The 19,131-nt window shown below is 39.3% G+C and overlaps 1 protein-coding gene across 1 annotated transcript in view; it reads left to right on the top strand.

The window, feature by feature from the left end:
• LOC128695072 (uncharacterized) overlaps positions 1 to 19,131 on the top strand; it is a gene marked incomplete at its 5' end in the record, with an annotated part of 93,315 nt that overhangs the window by 31,736 nt on the left and 42,448 nt on the right. The window contains 1 exon segment of the mRNA XM_070091473.1: positions 3,932 to 4,078. Coding sequence (XP_069947574.1) covers positions 3,932 to 4,078 — 147 coding nt within the window.

The raw sequence follows: 19,131 nt of genomic DNA, 5'->3' as shown, positions 1-19,131 counted from the left end.
AAGATATTGTTTTTTGTTGGGTCCCTGGTCATGTTGATGTACAGGGCAATGAACAGGCAGACACTGCTGCGCGGTCAGCAGTACATGACATACCAGTTTCATATAGAGGTATTCCATTTACGGACTATTTTGCTGCAATAGCTACCCACCTTCACACCCGTTGGCAACAACGTTGGTCTACTATGCTCGGTAACAAACTTCAATCTATTAAACCGAGTATAGGTTACTGGCCGTCTTCTTGTCACCAGTGTCGAGGTTGGGAGACTACTCTCTCCCGTCTTCGCATTGGCCATACTCGTCTTACTCATGGATATCTCATGGAGAGGCGCCCTGCTCCTCTCTGTGAGAATTGTCAGACTCCATTATCAGTCAGCCACATTCTGTTGGACTGCCCACTTTATCAACGAGCATGCAGAATTTACCTCCATCGTCGTCTTCGCTCCGCTGCTCTCTCTTTACCTTCCCTTCTCGCTAATGGACCCACCTTTCATCCGGACTCTCTCATTGACTTTTTGACAACAACTGACTTCATAAACTCTGATGATACGTTCCGCCCTTTCTACCTCGATCTCTTACTACCCTCTTCCCTGCTTCGCTGTTTTCTGTAACCTACTGATTGCCCCTCCCCCCTTCTGGTGCCCAATACCCTCGCTTCCTTCCCTACCCTGCAGCGCTGTATAGCCCTTGTGGCTTAGCGCTTCTTTTTGATTATAATAATAATAATAATAGAATGGGAATGACAAGAGCAGACAGGAGAGTGGTACCCACATAACCTCTGCGATTACCAAAACCATCTTCTCATTGGCTGGAACCTGGGTACTGGTTGAACGACGGGGCTCCATCGTCAATCCTCAGTCACCTGGTTCGCTGGTTGGGTAGATAGTCTGTAAATGAGGGTGTGTACATGCGCCGAATAAAGGTTACGTACTCTTTGCATGCCACAGCTTCCATGGACGAAGTAAAAGAAAACTCTTAAGTGCACCACTCACCTTTTTCCCCCATACTCTCTCTCCCTCCAATCTGATTTTCAATCTTTTATTACCTAATTTTTTTTGTTATCCTCATCACCTTACTCTTTCCTGCATTCACTTTTAATTTTCTTCCTTTACATACCCTACCAAACTCATCCACCAACCTCTGCACCTTCTCTTCAGAATCTCCCAAAAGCAGAGTGTCATCAGCAAAGAGCAACTACATAAAAAACCACCTGGTGGTTCACACTTACACTCACTCACCCATTTGACTATAAGCACAGAAATACGAATCTTAATCTTAAAATAATGATTCCTAACTAGTCATAAGTTTGCCTGTGATACTACAATGTAGAAACTATATATTGTGCCAAAACAAAAGCATTCACATTGCTAAACTCCCTAACTAGTATTTAATCACTTAGTATTTAGTCAACTTACTCCATAATTTGTAATAATTTAGGGTTAAGAATTAATCTAAGTTTGCCCGAAATGCCTAGCCATGCTAGGTGTCCTAGTGGCCCCTTCTGTAATTAGTATTTTATTACATGTAAACCACACAATAACCAAAATCTGTAAACCCCGCATTGTAATCCTTATAGAGAATAAACTTGATTGATTGATTGATTGACTGTGACAACTCCCACTTTGTGTTAGATTCTTTATCTTTTAACTCCACACTTCTTGCCAACACCCGAGCATTCACTTCTCTTACAACCCCATCTATCAATATATTGAACCTCCACGGTGACATCACACATCCTTGTCTAAGGCCTACTTTTACTGGGAAATAATCTCCCTCTCTCCTACATACTCTAACCTGAGCCTCACTTTCCTCATAAAAGCACTTCACTGTTTTCAGTAACCTACCTCCTATTCTATACATTTGCAACATCTGCCACATTGCCCCCCTATCCACCTTATCATACACCTTTTCCAAATCCATAAATGCCACAAAAACCTCTTTACCCTTATCTAAATACTGTCCACCTATATGTTTCACTGTAAACACTTGGTCCACACACCCCCTTACCCTTCCTAAAGCCTCCTTGTTCATCTGCTGTCGTACTCTCCATCTTACTCTTAATTCTTTCATGGGTGGTGAACGTTGTAACGAGGAGAAGGCTGTAGCTTGGAAATTAGGAGGAGGTGCGGGATTACCAAAACTATTATCCAGAGGGCCGAGGAGGGGTTGTTGAAGTGGTTCGGACATGTAGAGAGAATGGAACAAAATAGAATGACTTTGAGAGTGTATAAATCTGTAGTGGAGGGGTAGGGGTCAGCCTAGGAATGGTTGGAGGGAGGGGGCAAAGGAGGTTTTGTGTATGAGGGGCTTTGACTTCCGTCAAGTATGTGTGAGTGTGTTAGATAGGAGCGAATGGAGACAAATGGTTTTTAGGACTTGACATACTGTTGGAGTGTGAGCAAGGTAACATTTAGGAAGGGAGTCAGGGAAACCAGCAGGCCGGAATTGAGTCCTGGAGATATGAAGTACAGTGTCTACACTCTGAGAAAGGGGTGTTAATGTTGCAGTTTTATAATTGTAGTGTAAGCATGCCTCTGGCAAGACATTGATGGAGTGTGTGATGAAAGTTTTTCTTTTTCGGTGCACCCTGCCTTGGTGAGAGACGGCCGATATTTAAAAAAAAAAAATTAACTCCACCATACACTTTACCAGGTATGTATACTCAACAAAGTTATTACCCTATAATTTTTGCACTCTCTTTTGTCCCTTTTGATTTTATACACAGGAACTATGCATACTCTGCCAATCCCTAGGTACCTTACCCTCTTCCATACATTTATTAAATAAAAGCACCATCCACTCCAAAACTATATCCCCACCTGCTTTTAACATTTCTATTTTTATCCCATCAATCCCAGCTGCCTTACCCCCTTTCATTCTACTCACTGCCTCAAGAACTTCCCCCACACTCACAGCTGGCTCTTCCACACTCCTGCAAGATGTTATTCCTCCTTGCCCTATGCATGAAATCACAGCTTTCCTATCTTCATCAATATTTAACAATTCCTCAAAATATTCCCTCCATCTTCCCAATACCTCTAACTCTCCATTTAATAACTCTCCTCTCTTATTTTTAACTATCAGATCCATTCATTCCCTTGGCTTTCTCAGCTTATTAATCTCACTCCAAAACTTTTCATTTGCACTTTTTTTTTCTCTCTATATGCTCCTCCCTCCTTATATGACTTCTTATATGACTTCTACTTGTCATATGCTAACTATTTGACACTTATTTATTTATTTATTTATTTATTTATTTTATGTCTTTGCAAACAGTACATTGATTTTTTGTATTTACAATAGTGGGTTGCAATGCAAAGAGAGCCTCTATTATGCCTAGGCATTATGGGCCAACTCTTACTACTCTTTTACCTTATCATTCCACCAGTCGCTCTTCTTCTCTCCCACACCCACTTTCCTGTATTGAAAATATACAGAGTATTTTCTGTATATATCCTCAGTTTAAAAGTTTAACAATGTACAACAGTATTGTATCCTTATTTTATTACCTATTTTTTGTATCTGTATACAATTTTCATGTTCTGTATTGTAATTCTAGATGAATAAACATTTTTAAGAATATATGGCCAGAGCAGGGATGTGAAGGCAGCACTTGTCCCCCTCCTCAAGCCTGCTACAAGGGTTTAATGATCATGTGAAATATGATGTAGGAAGTCTTGTCATTTTGCTACAGTAGTTTTGTTAGAACAGTGTTTGCTCAACTTTATTAATGATATATTTTTTAAGTGGATTTAATTTTTCTAGTGGTTTTCATCAACTCTATGCTGAATGGTAATAAGGATGAAACAATGGCCACAGCACTATAAGAATTAGCATTCATTTCTAAAAACCTGAAAATACTACATACTTTCTGTAATGGTTTTGTTTGATTGTGGGCATTTGGGATTTTTCTCTATGTTCATTTTCTCCGTAGGTATGAATATACCAATGTATGGAGCTATAAAACGTTGTACACCTCTGTTCAATTTGATCCTGTCTGTGGTATACCTGAAGAAACCAATGCCATCTCCACGTTTGATAACTTCAATCATCATTATTACTTTTGGATGCTCAGTTGCTGGTAAGTGGCATCTCTATACTGTTCTGTACTCTAGGTTATAGTCTAGGACTACACCATTTAAATATCATCAGTACGAGGGAATACAGTGGACCCTCTACTTACGAGTTTAATCCGTTCCGTGACCTTGCTCACATCTCGATTTGCTCATTTGTTGAGTCAATTTTCCTCTTTTAAATTAATTGAAATGGAATTAATCCATTCCAGTGGAATTCCAGGCATAACAAAATACTTCGGTATTTCCCTATATCAGTCTACGGCTTATTTATGTATCAAATTTCATCTAATATGACATAATAAGCAATATAAATAACATAGAAACCTGATATACACTCTAGAATGAATAAAATATGTCATTACATATGTGACTGCGTAGTGGTGCCGACTGTGGACAAGAGTTTGTCTGGAGACAGGACAAAATGCTCCTTCAATATTTCGCTAATATCAACTCTACAGCTTATTTATCTATCAAAATTCATATAATATGATGTAATTAACAATATAAATAACATAGGAACCTGATATATACTCTAGAATGAATAAAATATGTCATTATGTGACAGGTGGAGGCAGCCATAACTGCTCCAGCATTGTTGTGGTATTCACTGCCATCTAGTGATGGCCTTTCAAAGCTGTCTATTATTATAATTATTATTATAGTACATTATTATTATACATGTACATGTACAGTGGACCCCCGGTATTCGATGGCATTGGTATTCGATAAATCCGGTATTCGATGCATTTTAACGCAAAAATTTTGCCTCGGTATCCGATTGAAAACCCGGTATTCGATACAATTCGTCCGAGACATGTCCACGTGTGGCCTGAACTGCCCCGTGTGTGCCAGTGTTTACAAGCCAGCCAGTGTGCGTGCATCTAAGGATACATTTGGTACATTCCATATTATCACTGTTTTTGGTGCTTGTTTCTGCAAAATAAGTCACCATGGGCTCCAAGAAAGCTTCTAGTGCCAACCCTGTGGTAAAAAGGGTGAGAATTAGTATGGAAATTAAGAAAGATTTTGAAGGGTTTGGGGCTAACCCTGAGAAGCCTATGCCAGTTGTGGAATCCATTGTGCCTACTTCAAAAATTAAGGAATTGTGTGCACAGTGGGTTGAACTGCAAACCTTTATGGACGAAAATCACCCTAACACAGCTATTGCAAGCCGTGCTGGTGACTATTACAATGACAATGTTGTGGTCCATTTTAGACAAATCATAAAGGAATGGGAGGTACAGAGCTCTATGGACAGATTTGTTGTGCGACAGAGGTCCAGTGACTCTCAAGCTGGTCCTAGTGGCATTAAAAGAAGGGAAGTAACCCCGGAAAAGGACTTGCTACCTCAAGTCCTAATGGAAGGGGATTCCCCTTCTAAACACTAACACCATCCACACACTCCCCTCCTCCCATCCCATCAATCATCACCAGATCTTCATTAAAGGTAAGTGTCAATTATTCTGTTGTTATTATTCTATTGTTATTGTTGTTATTGTAATTATTCTATTGCACTAAACATAATATTTCATGTGATAAAATATTTTTTTTCATACTTTTGGGTGTCTTGCATGGATTAATTTGATTTCCATTATTTCTTATGGGGAAAATTGATTCACTTTTCGATATTTTCGGTATTCGATGAGCTTTCAGGAACGGATTAATATCGAATACCGGGGGTCCACTGTATTATTATTATATTATATTATTATTATATTATATTATTATATGTACTTTTATTATTATTATTTATTAGTACATACGTATACCTATAATAATTTGTATTATTATATTACTTATATTATTATATAGTTATTATATGTATTATTATTATTATTATTATTATTATTATTATTATTATTATTATTATTATTATTATTATTTATTAGTATGTATGTATTCTTATAATAATGTCTTGCTTACCATTTGGAATTTTTATTCACACAAAAAATAGAAGATTTACTGTTATGTAGACTACTGCATTATTGTAATAATTATATAAATATGTCAACCCATTCATGACTGCATATTGGAATGGCCAGTCGGACAGGTATTGGACAGTGACGTAATTTGTTTACTCTTGAGCATTGCCATAGAATCGAATATTTCTCCTCTGAGCTCAATTTCAAGGTACTTTTCGTCAGGAAACCAATCAAAATCATATCTGTTTCTGTATTTCATCTTCCATTCTATCAAATGAGACCCAAAAAATGAGAATACAACCATAAAAACCATACGAAAATATACCACTAATATAGTCCAACAAACAACTGAGATCCAATTCCCTAGATCAAGAGCAAGAGCCCCTCACCAGCATCAAGGAACCTCCCTTGAGGCCTGCTCGCATCTGGAAGCAAAAAATCGACCGTGCAACTGCTCGTATCTTGAAAACAAGCACATTGGGGCACTCGTAAGTAGAGGTTCCACTGTAATAAGTTGTACAGTACGAACTAAACTGTATTCATTATGAAACTAGGGTAATGATGGTGTGGGTTAGGCTGTACAAGAATGTTTGATACTTCTCTCTTTGGAAACAACTGATAAAGTTTGTTAAATCCAGAATTACCTGTTATTGTTATCATCTGCTGGGGAAATTAATTTTAGATTTAACAGACAAAGTCTGTTACATCCAGAATTGTCTGCTATTGTTGTGATAATGGAAAAACAATCTCATCATTAGGATTTAATAATAAATAAAATAACAATATCTTTATTTTCTACAAGTACGTGTACAAGGTATACAGTCATAGCTGACATCAATGACATACTACTATATAGCAAGCCACTTGTTATACAGAGCATTTCGGGCAAATTAGGTAAATTTTGTCCCAGAATGCGACCCACACCAATCAACTAACACCCAGGTACCCATTTTACTGATGGGCGAACATAGACAACTGGTGTAAGGAAATACGCCCAGTGTTTCCACCCTTGCCAGGAATTGAACCTGGACCCTCGGCATGTAAAGTGAGAGCTTTGCCAACCAGGCCACAAGCTGCCTTAATGGACAGTCAACATTAACACTCACTCCTTTACCCTATTAATCCATTAAATTGAGATTTCACTGCATTTCCTTGAATATTATTGATGCTGGCAAAAGGCTCTTTTTGCAAAGAATTGGCACTGACTTCCATTTCTTGGGCTCAAACCTGATTATCTCCTGTTCCTCAGGAAATGTAAACCCCCTATAGGTTTAGTGTTTGCTATGAATATAATGATACTGTATTAGAAATACAGTAAGTCCGCACTTCATGTTGTTGATGGGTTCATGGAAACTGCGACTTTAAGCAAAATGATGTATAACAAAACCAATTTTACCATAGGCTAATTGATATAAACACCAGTGGTACACAATGCACCTTTAGCACTCATTGCAACAGGGTTAAATCAAGGAATAAATGTTTGCAAAGTGAAAAATGTAAGGAGCACCTCCTACCACCATGCAGTTCAAAAACGAACATACAAACTCCACACAGACAATAACCCCGGTCAGCAGTCTTTTTTTTTTTTCTCATCAACGTTATAATGAAATGATGTTGAACGAAACAGCATTAAGTGAGGACTTAATGTATTTGTACAGTACTGTATATGGTCTTACCATCTGAATTGTGAATCAGCATTTTTTCCAGTAAGCCAGTACAGTAGGGCCCCACTTATACAGCAGTTTAGGTTCCAGGCTACAGCTGGAAAGCGACATCACCTGAAAGCAGAATGCCATTTTTTGCACTTATAAATGCCAGATAACAAGTTTACACTAACATATATTAAGTCAGCAATAGAACTAGGCATTAAAAACAATAAAAAGTAAAATACACACACAGTACACCCATTACTTACCTTAAAATATTTATAGTCTTAATGTAGGCTGAGATGAGTAGTATTTATTGTAAGAAATCAGGTGTGGTAGGTATGGTACCCTGGCTGGCTACCATACCTACCATACCAGGCCCACCCCACCAACACATAATATACTACAACATTTAAAGCATCCCAGAGCGATAAAATGCATATACAGTTCACTCATTACTTACCTTAAAATATTTGTAGTCTTAATGTAGGGTCAGAGGTGAGCATATGAGATAAAACGAATAAATGAGAGAGAGAATGAGTACATGAGAGAGGAGAGATGCGGAGTTTGTAAACAAACAGACGCATCTGATTTTCGTTCATACAGTACTAGTCACAGCATTATGCTGGGTGAGCGCCCCATTTTTTTATGAAATGGTAGAGAATCTTTTTCTGAAGGTAATAAAACAAAAAGTACAAAATTTGACGAAATTACACTATAGCGAATTTTACTGCATCAGCAATGTTTACGCATTGGCGATTTTGCCCACTTTGACTCCTATTTTAGGCCAATTACATTATTCCAGTTGACCCAATTCTTAGCTATTTCACTAGTATTACTCCTATTTTATCGATTGAGCACAAAAAACTGTCCAATCAACTATTAACAACTACCCAATAAAGTGATCAGAAATTTGTAATTTGGCCAATTTCACACAAAGTTCAAAATATTCCAATTTCAAAATAGGGTCCAGAATAAACAATGCAGGTATTCCTGGCACTAAAATAACATTTCCTATGTTTATTAGTTATGTTTCCAGGCTTTACAGATGAATTCCATTGTTTATTTTTTATTTACATAAAGAATTTTTATTCACACCAAAAAATAGAAGATTTACTGTTATACACTATTGTAATAATTGTATAAATAATATCAGCGCATTTGTGAATGTATATTAGGCTCACCAGTTGACGTGTATTTGACGTGTGACGTCATTTGTTTACTCTTAAACATTGGCAAAAATTGAACATTTTCATTATTTTGAGCTCAATTTCAAGCCATTTTCAGTACTAAAACCAATCAAAATATATCTTCCATTCTATGAAATGAGACCACGAAACTGCAAATATAACCATAAAAACCATACAAAAATACATCGCAAAGTCGGTGTTTTAATCCAAAAACACGGTTGCATTTTTTCTCATTGTGCACTGCATGTTGTAGTATTTGTTTTAGATGGTGCACACTTACCGCATAGATGCATTTTTTCATATCTAGGCCCAAATTTACTGCTCACAGGTTATCTGAGCTATGCTGATGATGTAGATCTACAGCTTGGACCCTCAGAGGGTTAATAGTATTTATTGTAAGAAGTCAGGTGTGGGATGTACAGTAGCCAGCCAGGCCACACCGCCCATACGTAATATACTATGACATTTAAAGCGCCCTAGAGTGATAAAATGGATATACAGTACATTCATTACTTCTTTCTTTCTTTCAACACACCGGCCGTATCCCACCGAGGCGGGGTGGCCCAAAAGGAAAAACGAAAGTTTCTCCTTTTACATTTAGTAATATATACAGGAGAAGAGGTTACTAGCCCCTTGCTCCCGGCATTTTAGTCGCCTCTTACAACACGCATGGCTTACGGAGGAAGAATTCTGTTCCACTTCCCCATGGAGATAAGAGGAAATAAACAAGAATAAGAACTAGAAAGAAAATAGAAGAAAACCCAGAGGGGTGTGTATATATGTGCTTGTACATGTATGTGTAGTGTGACCTAAGTGTAAGCAGAAGTACCCCAGCAATCCTACCATCATGTAAAACAATTACAGGCTTTCGTTTTACACTCACTTGGCAGGATGGTAGTACCTCCCTGGGCGGTTGCTGTCTACCAACCTACTACCTATGACATTAATTACTTACCTTAAAATATTTGTAGTCTTAACCGTCTTAATGTAGGGTGAGAGGTGAATAGTAATTATCTGTAGAAAGTCAAGTGTGTTAGGTATGGTAGCCAGCCAGGCCACCCCACCCACCTGTAATATACCACAACATTGAAAGCCTAGAGCAATGAAATGCATATACAGTACACTCATTACTTACCTTAACCCTTAAACTATCCAAACGTAGATCTTCGTTTGTACTGCTAGTGCTCCAAACGTAGATCTACCTTTTATTTTTCCTGCCTCCAAATTTGGCATGATTGATCTGAGATGCCTGGTTAGTATAGAATGGGTCTTAACACTCGGTGTGCAGTATTAAAAAATCTGGGACCAATGAGTACCTCGTAGGAGCACCAGTTCAGTTGAGCACTAACTAGAGCAAATAGTGTGGCAAACACCAGGGATTCACTGACTTCATGTCGTATTAACACTTCCCTTTTAAGAGGAAAGTGATGGATGTGGCCACAAGTGGTTGAGGAAATATCAAACTCTATGTGTAACATTTGTGCAACATCCTTTCATTTTTGATACTACTGGTAGTGTCATGCTGCCAGAATGTCCTATAACCTATGTCCTAAGTAAAGAGAAACGATTCTGGAACGTGTAATACGTATCTGGCTGTCTGTCTGGCTGTCTGTCTGTCTGTCTGTGTCTGTCTGTCTGTCTGTCTGTCTCTCTCTCTCTTTCTTGCTGGCTGGCTGGCTCTCTGGCTATATCTGTCTCTCACAGACCAGGCCACTGGGGCGTTGACCCTTGGAACTCTCTCTGGAACTCTAGGATAACCCAAAAATTCCAGGCAAAGTACTATACAGTGCTTGTAGATATAAGACATAATAAGCATGACTGGCAAGTAATACGCATTGTCACTTCATTAGGAATCAGATGTGATGACTGCATCGTGTGTAATACCTGTTGGTTTATGAGCCATTCTGTGAGACTGAGAGACAAGCAGACAGAATGACACACACACAGGCAGACAGAAAGACATGCACACAGGCAGACAGAAAGACACACACAGGCAGACAAAAAGACAGATAAGCAGAGCTAGACAGACAGATAGACAGATAAATAGATAGACCTACATATTTGTGTGTAACAGCGAAGACAAATAAAGCCAGGATTCCCTGCAGCGGTGCACTATCATCGTGTCACTCCACTGCTTACCCTGTCAGCAGTTTAACGATACTCGCCATAAACACCATGCTTCAAGAAGTTTCATATACAGTGGACCCCAGGTTATCGTAATTGATCCGTTCCAAAGAGTGACACTCAAACCGAATTTGACGACATCCAAATTCATTTTCCCCTTAAGAAATAATGTAAATCAAATTAACCTGTTTCAGACACCCAAAAGTATTAAAAAAAATATTTTTTTTACATGAAATATACATTTACCTACACAAAAAACAATGAGACATGAAGAATAAACAGTAATAACATGATACTTACCTTTATTGAAGACTTGTTGATGTATGGAAGATGGGAGGAGGGGAGAGGATGGAGGAGTTACTATTGTTTGGAAGGGGAATCCCCATCCATAAGGATTTCAGGTATCAAAGCCCTCTCTGGGGTTGCTTCCCTTTTTTGTCTTTTACTGCCACTAGGACAAGCTTGAGTCACTGTACCCTTGTCGCACAAAAGAATCTGTCCGGAGAGGCCTGTTTCTGGCGTATCTAAGATTTGCCTAAAATGAGACAAGACATTGTCATTGAACATGTTGCAGAAGTGACTTGCAACAGTTATGTTAGGGTGAGGTACCAAGTCGTTTTCCGGGGTTACTTCCCTTCTTTGTTTTGTAATGCCACTAGGACCAGCTTGAGAGTCACTGGACCCCTGTCGCTCAGAAAATTGTTCCAGAGAGCTCTGTTTCTGGTGTCTCTTTAAAATTTCCCTAAAATGGGACATGACATTGTCGTTGCACATGTTGCCAACACAGCCTGCAACAGCTTTGTCAGAGTGATGTTCGTCCATCAATGTTTGCACCTCACTCCACTTTTCTCAAATGTCCTTAATCTTTGAAGAAGGCACCTTCTTCCATCTCTCTTCCTCCTCCTCTGAAGCAATTTCCTGAGCTGTGGTCTGTTGCTGTTGCAGATGAAGGTCTTGCAGCTCTTCAGTGGTTAGCTCTTTCCTGTGGTCCTCCACCAACTCTTTCACATCCTCACCACTTGCCTCCAACTCCATGGAATTCCCCAGTGCCACAGTACTTTCCACAACTGCCATAGGCTCTTCAGGGTCAGCCCCAAACCCTTCAGAATCCCTCTCTTGGACACATTCTCATAATGATAAATGAACATTACATACCTTTATTGAAGACTCTTGTTGGCATATGGAAGAAGGCAAGGAGGGGAAAGGGAGGAAAGTTTATGGTTGGAAGGGGAATCCCCTCCATAAGGATTTCAGGTATCAAAGCCCTCTCTTGGGTTGCTTCCCTTTTTTGTCTTTTACTGCCACTAGGACAAGCTTGAGAGTCACTGTACCCTTGTTGCACAAAAGAATCTGTCCAGAGAGGCCTGTTTCTGGCGTATCTAAGATTTGCCTAAAATGGGACAAGACATTGTCATTGAACATGTTGCAGAAGTGACTTGCAACAGTTATGTTAGGGTGATAAGTCTCTGCAAAACTTTGCAACTCACTCCACTTTGCACACATGTCCTTAATCACTGAAGAAGACACATTCTCCCCCCTCTCTTCCTCCTCCTCCTCTGAAGCAATATCCTTAGCTGCAGTCTGTTGCTGTTCCAGTTGAAGGTGTTGCAGCTCTTCAGTGGTTAGCTCCTCCCTGTGGTCCTCCACCAACTCTTCCACATCCTGGCCACTCACATCCAGCCCCATGGACTTCCCCAAAGACACAATAGATTCCACAACAGGCGTTGGGTCATCAGGTTCAGCCTCAAACCCTTCAAAATCCTTCTCTTAGACACAATCTGGCCACAATTTTCTCCAAGTAGAGCTAATTATCCTGGAAGTCACTCCCTGCCAAGCCTTATCTATAAGGGTTATGCAATTGAGGATATTGAAGTGATTCTTCCAGAACTTTCTTAGGGTCAATTCACTGTTAAAGGTCACTTCAAAGCACCTTTGAAACATTGCTTTGATGTGCAGTTTTTTGAAGTTTGAAATGGCCTGCTGGCCCATGGGCTGTATGAGAGAAGTGGTATTAGGGGTCAAGAACTTCACTGTGATGAAATTACACTCCTCAAACAATAGGTCTTCCAAGTCTGGAGGATGAGCAGGAGCATTGTCCATTACCAGGAGGCACTTAAGTGGTAATTTATTTTCCAGGAGGTAGTAGGTTGGTAGACGGCAACCACCCAGGGAGGTACTACCGTCCTGTCAGGTGACTGTGAAACAGAAACCTGTAACTGTTTTACATAATGGTAGGATTGCTGGTGTCTTTTTTCTGTCTCATAAACATGCTGGATAACAGGTATATCTTGCTACTTCTACTTACACTTATGTCACACTACACAGGCACGCACATGCATATACGAATATACATACACACATTTAGGTTTTTTCTTCTTTTTCTTAATAGCTCTTGTTCTTGTTTTTTTCCCCTCTATTGTCCATGAGGAAGTGGAAAAGAATCTCCTCCGTAAGCCATGCGTGTCATATGAGGTGACTAAAATGCCGTGAGCAATGGGCTGGTAACCCCTTCTCCTGTATACATTTACTAAAAATGAGAGGAGGTTTTGTGTGCGAGGGGCTTGGACTTGCAGCAAGCATGCGTTTGTGTATTTGATAGGTGTGAATGGAGACACATAGTTTTTAATACTTGACGTGCTGTTTGAGTGTGAGCAAAGTAGCATTTATGAAGGGATTCAGGGAAACCGGCAGGCAGGACTTGAGTCCTGGAGATGGGAAGTACAGTGTCTGCACTCTGAAGGAAGGGTGATAATGTTGCAGTTTTATAACTGTAGTGTAAAGCACCCCTTTGGCAAGACAGTGATGGAGTGAATGATGATGAGTTTTTCTTTTTCGGGCCACCCTGCCTTGGTGGGAGACGGTCGATGTGTTAATAATAAAAATAATTTCTTCACACTTGGGCTAAACACTTCATTGACCCACTCAATGAAAAGTAGCCTCGTGACCCATGCCTAATTGTTAGCCTTCCACATCACACACAGTTTACTCTTCATGACATTGTTTTTCTTGAACACTCGGGGATTTTCAGGGTGATACACGAGTAAAGGCTTCACTTTGAAATCCCCACTAGCGTTACCACAGAACAGAAGAGTTAGCCTACCCTTCATAGGCTTGTGTCCTGGCAGTACCTTTTCCTCCTGCATGATGTAGGTCCTCTTTGGCATTTTCTTCCAGAAGAGGTCTGTTTTGTCACAATTGAACACTTGTTGGGGGAGGAATCCTTCAGCCTCTACGTACCCCTTGAATTCATCGACGAATTCTTGGGCCACACGTTTGTCAGAACTTGCAGCCTCACCATGCCTTACCACATTATGTATGCTACTTCGCTTCTCAAATCTGTTGAACCAGCCTTGGCTGGCTTTCAATCCACTAACAGCAGCATTCGTTCCCGGCATTTTGTTAATGAGATCTGCATGCAACTGGCTTACCTTCTCGCAAATTATCCCCTCCGAAACACTACTATCTTCTGCTATCTGTGTCTTGTTTATCCAAACCAACTTCTCCACATCCTTGATTGTTTGTGATCTCTGTTTTGTTAGCATATTTACCCCTTTCACAACATCAGGTTTCTTGATTTCTGCTTTCTTCACCAGGATGGAACTGATTGTTGATGTCGACTTGTCATACATTCTGGTGAGTTCGTCCACATGTATGCCACTTTCGTATTTTGCTATAACTTCTTTCTTGAATTCTGTCCTGTTTCTCACCTTTACTAAATGGCTGGCACTCTGGACTTTCTTTGGCCCCATGGTGGCTTATTTCACAGTCTCAATCAATTTACAAGCACCAAAAACAATGGAAGAACACGTGGAGTATTCCTAACTCAACGAGAGAGAGACGTAGACTGAGTGTGATACGTGTGAGGAAGCGGCATCGCCGGCAGGTGGACACATCTCATACCAATGATTTCCGAGTGGATGCATGAAATCTGGGGGAAAATTTCGCCAAAATTTTGAAATCGTACAATTCGATTTCCGAATTGTATGATTTCTGCACTGGCCGAAAACCGGGGGTCCACTGTATTTCAGTACCTAATATTAGTGTCAGAACAAAGATTGGCAATTAAATCACAAGAACTATTATAAATTGTAATTATCAGAAAATAAAAATTATATAAATTAAAATAAAAACGAGAAAAAAAGGTACAGTATATCGGTAACACTTCTGCAAGTGGTAGGACTCGATGTTGCCATCAGGTGAGCATCCAGCACCAACTTTGCGGTCATCTGCAGTGTCATCTGTAGTGTCATCTGCAAATAGTGTGGGTTTGAGTAGTTGCAATGCATTTGGTAGGTCATTTATGTAAACGAGAAAGAGAAGAGGGCCAAGGACACTTCCCTGTGGGACACCAACTATAATTGGCTGTGCGGAAGAGTTTGCTCCATTTGTGTACACATATTGGCTTCTGTTTCTGAGGTATACTTTAGGTAGTTGAGGGAGTGCCCTCTTATACCATAGTGCAACAATTTTATGTGGAGTAAATCATGGTCAACTGTATCAAAAGCTTTACGTAAATCAATGAAGATCCCCAGTGGGACTTCTTTTTTCTCTAGTGCAGTGTATATTTGTTCTAGCATGTGTATAATAGCATCATTCATAATTTTATTAGGCCTAAACCCAAACTGATAGGGGTTGAGTATGTTGTGGGAGATGAGGTAGGAATAGATTCGGTTATGAATTAATTTTTCGAAGATTTCAGAGAGAGGGTGTAAGTTGGATATTGGCCTATTATTCAAGTCTGTTTGGTCTCCTCCTTTATGGATCGGAGTGACCTTCACTATTTTGAGAACTATAGGGAAGGTAGAGGATTCGATGGATTTGTTAAAGAGTGTTGCAATGATTGGTGACAGCACTTGCAACGCTTTTTTGTATATAAAGGGTGGTAAGGTATTTAAATCTCCTGTCTTGTTTTTTAGTGTGATGATAATAAGGAAGACTTCTGTTGGGTTAGGCGGAGCTAGGAACAGTGTGTTCGGGTAGTTGCCAGTGAGGTAGCCATTGGGTGGGGTATTTGAGCTTGGGATTTTATTGGCAAGGTTTTTTCCTGTGGTGGAGAAGAAATCATTGAGTCTGTGTGCTGTTTCAGTTTGTGGGAGTTGGGGTTCATCTGGTTTTGTTAGTTCAATTGTGCTATTTTGTGATATCTTTTTTGTTCCTAAAATTTCTGATAGTTGGATAATCTGTTCTCATAATACAATTTTTTAGCTCTTCTTATCAGGCTGGTTAGGATTGACGAGTAACGTTTTGTTTGGTCTCTGGTTATATGACCCATTCTGTACTGTTTTTCGTAAAGGTGCTTTGTATTTATAGATTTGAGGATGCTGAGTGTTAGCCAGGGACTGTTCAGTCCCTTAGCTGTCATCTGTTTAGTTTTTTTTAGGGCAGTGCTTGTTATAGAGGTATTGGGTCTTTTTTAGAAAATTATTAATACATTCGTCAATATCTGTATAGATTTCTAGCTCAGTGTGCCAGTCAATGTTTGTCATTGCTGTTGTGAAGTTATTAATGGCTGCCTCATTGTAAAGTCTGAAAGTGACTTTAGTGTCTTGGGGTAATTTGCCTAGATTAGTTATGAGGAAGGTAGGGTAGTGGCCTGTGGTATTATCTGTGATTATGCCTGATTTTAAAGGGGATATTGTGTTGGTCCAGGTGTGGTCTAGTAGGGAAGCACTAGTCTGTAATTCTTGTAGGTTTTGTTACTGTTGGTAGCAACAAGCAGTTACTCATAGTGTTTGTGAATTCAGTAACGTGTGGGTCCTGGTCTTGCAGGAGATTTATACTGAAGTCACCTGAGAGTTGTAAGTGATCTTTATTCATGTGTGCATCAGTTACCATACTCCCTAGGTTTTCACTAAAACAGCTAATGTTTGACTGTGGTACTCTGTAGATGTTTATCACCGTGAGAAATTTTTGTAGGTGTTTGGATTTGAATTTATTATATATTCCCCATGTTCATTCCTTGTGCATGTATTATTGATATATTCTAGATGGTCTGAGTAGTATATAGCAGTTGTGCCACCCCTTGTTGATCTGGCCTACAGATGTGTATGGCTGTGTAACCAGGAATGGCATAGACATCTGTAGTATCAAGCTTTAGCCAGGATTTGGTGAGAGTAATGTCGGACATACTGGCATGCAGGGAATTTAGTAATGCTATGAGGTCATCATAATGTTTGCTTAAAGATCTGACATTGTAGTTAAAGACAGTTATGTTGTTGTTGGCTCTGAGAAATGCCTTTGATTGTTCTGCTGTGTAGTAATTACAGTTACTGTTTGATTCATTTAAGTCATTCAATATGAGGTTGGTATCAGGATCAATGCTTGTAATCATAAGATTTATAGTGAATCAGGAAAAACAATGTTATGAAGAGTAAATTGTGTGTGTTTTGGAAATCTAATAGTAAGGCATGGGTCACGAGGGAAATTTTCGTCGTGTAGTTCAATGAAGTGTTTGGCCCTAGTATGAAGAATTACCTCCTGGAAAAGAAAGTGGATCTCAGGTGCCTGCAAGTAATGGACAATGCACCTGCTCATCCTCCAAACTTGGATGACCTAATTTTCGAGGAGTTTGGGTTCATCACAGTAAAGTTCTTGCCCCCGAATACCACTCCTCTCCTCCAGTCCATGGACCAGCAGGTCATTGCAAACTTTAAAAAACTCTACACAAAAGCAATGTTTCACAGGTGCTTGACTGTGACCACAGACACTCACTTGACCCTAAGGGAATTTTGGAGAGAACACTTAGCATCCTCCATTGCATAACCCTTGTAGGTATGGCTTGGGAGGGAGTGACTACCAGGACTTTGAACTCTGCTTGGAGAAAATTGTGGCCAGATTGTGTCGACAAGAGGGATTTTGAAGGATTTGGGACTGACCCTAATGAGCCTATGTCTGTTGTAAAATCAATTGTGGCACTGGGGAGTTCCATGGGGTTGGATGTGAGTTTGGAGGATGTGGAAGAATTGGTGGAAGACCACAATGAAGAGCTCACCACTGAGGAGCTGCAAGAGCTTCAGCAGGAAGAGCAACATATCGCAGCTCAGAATCTTGCTGCAGAGGAGGAGGAAGAGAGATGGAAGAAGGTACCTTCTTCAGAAATTAAAGAGATTTTTGCTATGTGGGGTAAGATGGAAAACTTTATGGAGAAACATCACCCTGACAAGGTTGTTGCAAGCCATGTTGGCAACATGAACAGTGACAGTCTTGGGCCATTTTAGGGAAGTGTTAAAGAGACGCCAGAAACAGAGCTCTCTCCACAGTTATTTTGCGAGACAGGACTCCAGTGACTCTCAAGGTGGTCCTAGTGGCATTAAGAAACAGAGAAGAGAAGCAACTCCAGAAAAGCAATTGGTACCTGAGGTGTTGATGGAAGGGGATTCCACTTCCAAACTGCAAACAATCCAATCTTTCTCCTCCTCCAGTCTCCCATACACTAAGAAGACTTTCCAATAAAGGTAAGTGTTATGCTGTTAATGTTTCATTCATCATTTCCCATTGTATTGTTTATGTACTACATGTATATTTCATGTAAAAATTTTTTTTTGTTTTAATACTTCTGGGTGTCAGGAACAGATTAATTGTATTTACATTATTTCTTATGGGGAAAATTGATTCGTAAGTCGTAGATTTTGATAATAGTAGCAACTCCAGGAACGGATTAACTACGAAAAACGAGGGACCACTGTAATATATAATAAGTTGAGCAATTAATTGCACTATAAAAAGTAAAAAAAAAATATGAGGTAGTTGGTACTAGCTAGTAAAAGATAGTTTTGGGAATTGCACAATAATGTAATTGGAATATACACTAATTGTACACACAATATAAAAGGGACTAAAATAAGTAGTGGTAAACAAAATTAAATGGACAGGTAGCAACCATGAATAACATTAATTTAGGAGTAAGATTTGACTTGCAACACAAAATTATGAGCAATTAATAGCAATTAAAAAGAAGCAAAAAGTATTTGAGGTAGCTGGTATTAGCTAGTAAAAAAAATAATATTATTATGTTATTATTATTATCTGACATTATTATTATCTGACATTTTTTTTGTAGGGTTATCCTAGGTAATTTACACTATATAAGATAGTTGTACTTGTGTGTACCTGTGACTTAATAAACTTAATTGAACTGTATATATCATTGCTTAGTTAATCTTAAGTTAATTTTAAG

The sequence above is a fragment of the Cherax quadricarinatus genome, chromosome 35 (assembly GCF_038502225.1).
Source record: "Cherax quadricarinatus isolate ZL_2023a chromosome 35, ASM3850222v1, whole genome shotgun sequence".
Classification (NCBI taxonomy): domain Eukaryota; kingdom Metazoa; phylum Arthropoda; class Malacostraca; order Decapoda; family Parastacidae; genus Cherax; species Cherax quadricarinatus.
The sequence above is the reverse complement of the archived record's forward strand: the minus strand, read 5'-3'. Positions and strand labels throughout refer to the sequence as shown.